The sequence below is a fragment of the Ictidomys tridecemlineatus genome, chromosome 6 (assembly GCF_052094955.1).
Source record: "Ictidomys tridecemlineatus isolate mIctTri1 chromosome 6, mIctTri1.hap1, whole genome shotgun sequence".
In the NCBI taxonomy this organism is placed as follows: domain Eukaryota; kingdom Metazoa; phylum Chordata; class Mammalia; order Rodentia; family Sciuridae; genus Ictidomys; species Ictidomys tridecemlineatus.
Window position 1 is genome coordinate 140,493,316 of NC_135482.1, and position 6,349 is coordinate 140,499,664.

At 33.9% G+C, this 6,349-nt stretch overlaps 1 protein-coding gene across 1 annotated transcript; it reads left to right on the forward strand.

Moving 5' to 3' along the window:
* The first annotated feature begins 3,289 nt into the window (after nucleotides 1-3,289).
* LOC101976335 (uncharacterized) lies at nucleotides 3,290-4,432 on the forward strand. The gene has a single exon (XM_005324832.4). The coding sequence runs from the start codon at nucleotides 3,462-3,464 to the stop codon at nucleotides 4,251-4,253; it is 792 nt and encodes a 263-aa protein (XP_005324889.1). The 5' UTR covers nucleotides 3,290-3,461; the 3' UTR covers nucleotides 4,254-4,432.
* The last annotated feature ends 1,917 nt before the right edge of the window (nucleotides 4,433-6,349 follow it).

The following is a 6,349-nucleotide window of genomic DNA, read 5'->3' on the forward strand; positions in this document are numbered from 1 at the left end:
TGATCTTCCTCTTTCTCTACTGAAAAATACAACCAAGTTTAATGAGGCCTTGTAGGCAGACTCATTTTCATGGTTCTGTAGAGCTTCAATTTTGTCTAAGCCTCCACATTCTTCAATAATTATAGTCAATTTTCTCAGTTTCATCTCATTTCTCAGCAGCCTGAAAGATATTTCAAATGGCACCCAGAATAATTTTGGTATCTTTTGCTGTTAAGAAGTTCACCAATGGTTCTATTACTCCACAATGAAGGAGATACACAATCTGATCAACTGTCCCACCACTTGTCCAATTGATCACAGCCCAAACAGCTTCATTTTGTGTCTTAAAGTCTGCCTTAGAACACCAATGAGGAGTGGGGCTAATTCATGATTGACAACTTGCTGTATCTGGTCCTGTTGGCCAACTGTGATGTTTGACATTGTCCATGTAGCTTCTTTCTGAATATGAGTTCGCCTTTCATGACTGGTGTTTAGGGTACAAGTCTTTTAGGCTGACTTTTATAACAGAGACAACTCATTTTCAGAGAGAATATTAAAAGCCATAGAAATGGGAAGCATTAGAGTCTGGGTCAAACCAAATCAGTTTTAATGTTAAGACATTAAAATTCTATAATGCTGTTTTGTAAAATATCCCAAAGTTTTGATCCATTCTGAAAACATTTTAGGCAGTCTTGTGTGATGAGCCTTTAACTCAAAAATCACAGAGAATAAATAAAAATGTATACAGGTGATGCTATATAATGTGGGACCAGTTATGGGAAGCTTCCTGAGGACATGATTTTGAATCTTTATTGTATTCTGCCCTACCCTGTATTCTGCAATTATATAAACACTATCATGTGTACATAGAAAATAGCATGTGCCAATTTCTTGAAATACATTAAAATCCTAGAACCAGATGATTCATCTACAAAGAGGTAATTAGAAATACCTATATAGTTGGAGAATTTGTCTAAAATGAAAGTATCGCTAATATGCTAATACGGATTTGATTGTCTTTAATGTAGTCTGCATATTCTAATATTCCTGAGTAATTAACAGCCAAGAAATCTTTTTTTTGCCTACCTTTCTTAAACCTAATTTGTTTAAAAGATACCAAAAGCAGAGCCAACTTGAAATTTGTAATTTATCTGAATACATTTTGAAATAATATATTTGCTAAGAAAGAAAATAACTTGACCAGGAATTTTAGAAAATGTGCTTTATTTCATGAAACAAGATACTAGAATAACAATGCTAGTAACATGTTTTTCATTAAAGTTCTTTTCACTATAAGCAATGAAATAATAATCTGATAAAAGAGAACCTAAAAAATATTGATAACTATGCTATTTATGCTGACTGACACTTACCATGGGTCAGGAAAACTTCTAAGTTCTTAACATGTATTTTAATTTATTATATTCTCATAAAAAAGTGATCAGGTATGGTATGATTATACCATGATAGAGTTGATAAAACTGAGGGAAAGCCTGGTGCACACCTGTAATCTCAGGAGCTCCGGAGGTTAAGACAGAAGGATCAAGAATTCAAAGCAAGCTTCAGCAATTTAGCAAGGCACTAAGTAACTCAGTGAGAGTGCCTATCTCTAAATAAAATATGAAAAAGGACTAGAATGTGGCTCATGGTTAAGTGCCCGTGGCTTAATCCCCATTGATGAAGTCATCTAGACATGTGGATTATTTGTGAAAATATTTTAAATTACGAATTCAATTTATTCACTAGATCAAGGACAAAGGATATATTCATCTTGCTTCTCAGTTTGTCCTTAGTGTTCAGGAATCATAACATTCCAATACAGAATGCCCTGAGTTTCTGGGGTTTTTGGAACTATTTTGGAATCTTTAGCTACCATGGTAGCAGGAGTACACATCACAAACACGAGTATAAAGAAGCTGCCACAGGTTCAGCTAAAACACTTTCTTAATTTACTTATTGGTGAAAGTTATCAGATGGATATTTCACTTTTAATTTGAAAACAAGAAAGTTTCACATAGATGCTTCTCATTTAACATCTCTTCTCTTTCCACAGCACTATAAATCTATTACTATTTTTATTGAGTTAGTATGACTTTGCATATGGAAATTAAAAGACTTTTTTAACTTTATTAAAAAGAAATATAGAAAACAGCTGCTGAAAAATACGGTAAGATGAATAAATGACAAATCTTTACTCAGGTATCAGGTATGAGTATTTTGGTCTTATTCATGCTATTTTATGTAAAGTTTTCAAAGTATATGCTTTAAAGCTCATAATAACAGGTCAAATATTGTGATATCTATGTGATATCCAAATTGTTAAATATTATCATATCTCATCAGAATTATCATTTTTGAAAAAATTTTCAAAGTCAGTACTCTGTTGTTATTGTTCTGTCAGTGAATATAAGTTGAATATCAAATGCATCTAGGATAAAATTACCTTAACTAAGAATTTACCAGTCTCAGTTTCTTAATATAACATAAAAAAATTGCCTTATGCTAATTATTTAGAGTGGTCTTAAAATTTTAAAATATTTTCACCTTTGATTATTCAGTGTTTATTAGCATTTTTAAACTCCTAACATATTATCATTATAAGCTATTTTGTTAATAACAAATCATGTCTTAAGTCAATGTTAATGTGTATGGAAGTAAGGACTAAATACATATTTTTTTAATAAAAAACATCAACTATAGCCTTTTTCTTCGAATTCTTTTTTTTTCCTTAAAACTCATGCTAAGAAAACAGTCAAATGGTACACAAATGACTAATGGTGTCATTAATTCTGACCCTAAATGACATCACTATAGTTGATATAAGATGTTGCTTATTTGTTTTCTGTTATTAGCAGAGATCAGATGTTCAGGGAATTCAGAGATCACAGAATTGTAAGTGGGACTCTAGTTAAATATTTAACTATTTAACAGTTCAAATAATCTTAAACGTTTAAATAGTATGATACAGAAGTTCTTTTAAAAATTTTTTTTAGTTCTTACTGGAATTATTTTTATATAACTAGAAACATTTTTAAAATACATAATGTATTTCCATACTAATAACAAGTGATATATTTATTGAAAATGAAGTGATTGGTGGAAGATTATATTTAGCAGAAATAATTTAACTGAGACATACAAATAATAATTCCATGCATTATTCTTGATCGACTCAATATGTACTTCAAGATAAAGTTATTAATATATAATTTATGAGTTGTGACTTAGACCCAGTTTGAGTGATATCAGCCTTATAATTAGTTTACTGACTCTAATTCATATATTCACTGCTTTCTCCTCCAGTGAGCCGGACTGAGCCTGGTTTAGACCCGGCCACATTTCTCCTAATACAAGTCAACACCACAACCAGAACTGTATGAAGGAATTCTCCGCACATATAGGGCTTTTTCTGTTGCAAGCATCACTAGTTCACCTGTAGTGGAAGCCAAATCTACATATTGAGCTCAGCACACTAAGGAACAATGGAGAGCTCTGAATCAAAACGGATCAGTAAAAAGAAGATACTGCAGTTGCTTTCCCCTTTCTGCTCTTGTGCCCGAGAACAAAGTCAAGTCAAACAGGAATCTCCCGAAGTGGGAAGGAACCTCTGGAAAGCTAACCGCGCGTCCCGAGAGGAGAACGACATCTTCAGGGAGGACAACAAGTCCCTGTGGAGAGAGAACAAAGCTCTCAGGGGGGAGAGCGAAGCCTTCCGCAGGGACAACAAGTTGATCCGGGAAAGGAACCAGCTCCTGCAGGAGGAAAACCAGGTCCTCTGGGAGCTGAAAAAGACCACTCTGGAGAAACAGAAGTTATCTAGAGAGAATGTCAAGGCCTTGAACACGCAGAGAAAATCCAGTCGGCAACAGAAACGAGCCCGCGAGGCCCAGCTCAAGGCCCTCAAGCAGCAGCAGATCGCCTTCCAGAACGAGGCCAAGGCTCTGGACGAGGAAATGAGGTCTCTGAACCAGGAGATCAGGGCCCTGCACCACCAGAAGAGAGCCATCAACATGGAGGAAGAGGCCCTGGTGAAGGAGGGCATGGCGCTGGGGAAGGAGGAAGAGGCCCTGTGGAAGGAGGAGCGGGCCCTGCGGAAGGAGAACAAGGCTCTGAGAGAGGAGCACAGCGCCCTTGAGGAGGAGGAGAGAGCCCTGCAGGAGGAGGCTCTGCTCCTCCAGTCCTGGTACAGCTTTCTTCAGAAAAGGGAGCCCAACAATCCTGCTGGGAAAAAGCACAATAATAAAGTAGAGAAGAAGGGGAACTTAAAGATGTGACTGAGAACCAGGAGGATCATTGACATTCCAGGAAAAAAAAAAATAGAATTTGAAGTTAAAATACTGGTGTTGGGATTGGGATAGAAACCCTGGAAATTTATGGGGCTCAGTATTTTATCCTGGAAACTAAATAAAGTCTTTTAAAGAAAAAAAAAATAGAATGATTTTTTTTTATGTTTACTTAAATTTTAGACCCTGATGGTAGTAGTAAGTACTATTTAATACAAAAAGAAATGCATCAAAACGTGGCATCAAATGTAAAAGTTAAATTTACAATTTATTTTCAGAGACATTGGATAACTGATTTCTCTTGTAAGAAATTAGGAGCAAATATATATCTTAAAACTTCTATTAGATTTATGAATAATATAGTGAAATACACAATTTCTTATGTTTATTCCACATGTGATTTATTGAAGAGTGTCTCTTCTGGTTCTTTGTACTTAAACTGTAATAATCTAGTTCAGGAGGCCATTAAACTGGTAAAGATTTAAAATATGTAATAATAGAAAAATAAGAGTAGGCTTCTCTACTTTGCCTTTATTTTTCCTTTCATTATATTCCTTGTCCTTAACGAGAAGAGGACAACTCCGTTGACTGAATGTATTAATGATAGAGAAGAAGGAAGTGAGAGAACAAAGTTCTCCAAAACTAAAATAGAAATTTTACAGTTTGAAATATGAATCTGGTTAGTATGTTTATATTTCAAAGGAAATTGAACAAGTTTTTTATCCTTAAAAGTATTAATGTTGATAATCCATCTAATCAAGAGCTCATTTTAAAAAATAATTTGCAAAAATTAGTCATACAGATTCATTAGAAATACATATGTAGTTTCAGAACATTAGATTAAAACTTAGAGGATTTGTGCCATGTTTTTCATCAGTTCAAATTTTGAATACTTAAAGCACAGAAAACAAGAATTTATTGGTTTTATTGAATATACCTGAAGTCATATCTCATCCTGATCCTTGTCTGGTGTTGGGGAATGGAAATATAGGAAAAATATAGGAAGAGAACACATTTGCTTTCATCCATGCTACTATCTCTACAAATGTCAAGTTAGGTCCACTGAATGTTTCTTGTTAGCACTCTACTAAGTAATACGGATAAATTTAAGGATTACACTACCCACAAAGGAAGATTAACATAGATACATTTCTACTTCACTCTTTAAGGAAATCCATCTACCTGATAGTTTACTGATCACTGTTCCACCATATCTAGCACCAATTAAATAAAATGATTTATACTTAGAGAAGATTTTAAAAGCATGGTTCACAACCAATTGCTTGACAAACTTGGAGTCCAATTGGCACAAAAAAAATAGACAAAACCATTTTATCATTGTTGCTCCCTCAAAAGATATTAACAAAAGCCTGCAGGGCAACTTCAGAGATCTAGAAATTTGTGGATATCCTGTTCTGTACCCTATACATTCACTTTGATATGTTACTGTTCATACTAAAGAACTAGTACTCTTGAAATTCCCTAAATAGGAGAAATAAACCATTTTATTCTTTGGTGGTGAGGTCAGATGCCGTTGAAGTGGAAGGAGTTATCAAGATTTCCTCTCTGTTGGAAAATGGTCACTATTGCATCATAGTAAAAGTAGCAGTAATTCAGTTTGAAGTGACAGCATAGAACATACTAATCAAAATTTCTCTCTCTCCTTGAATTCAAATGTTAAGCTTAGGATTAGTACTATTACAAAGAAAAAAAATTATAGCATATTTTGAAAGTGAGAAATTAGATAATTAAGGAATGAGTTTAAACAACTTATGTAAATATACTTTATTATATTGCTATTATTTCACTAATATACTAGTCGAAATCTTACACTAAAAATTCCAGTTATTTTATCACATTTATGAAGTACCATGCAAAGAACTATATTTAACATGCCACATAAATTGCACTTCAGTATACAGTAAAAAGTTTTCATATTAGTGCTAAAAAATTGTTAAAGCATTGATAACAATTGTTTGAGAAAATGGTAGCATCTTGCTGCTCACAGTGGAAGATCTTTGGTGGCCTTTTACTCTGTTATTCACCTAGAGCTTTAAAGATTTCTAGGTAAACAAAAGAGCTGTCTG

What these genes read in the sequence shown, in the direction of transcription:
- LOC101976335 (XM_005324832.4), top strand. Translation starts at nt 3,462, where the DNA reads ATGGAGAGCTCTGAATCAAAACGGATCAGTAAAAAGAAGATACTGCAG.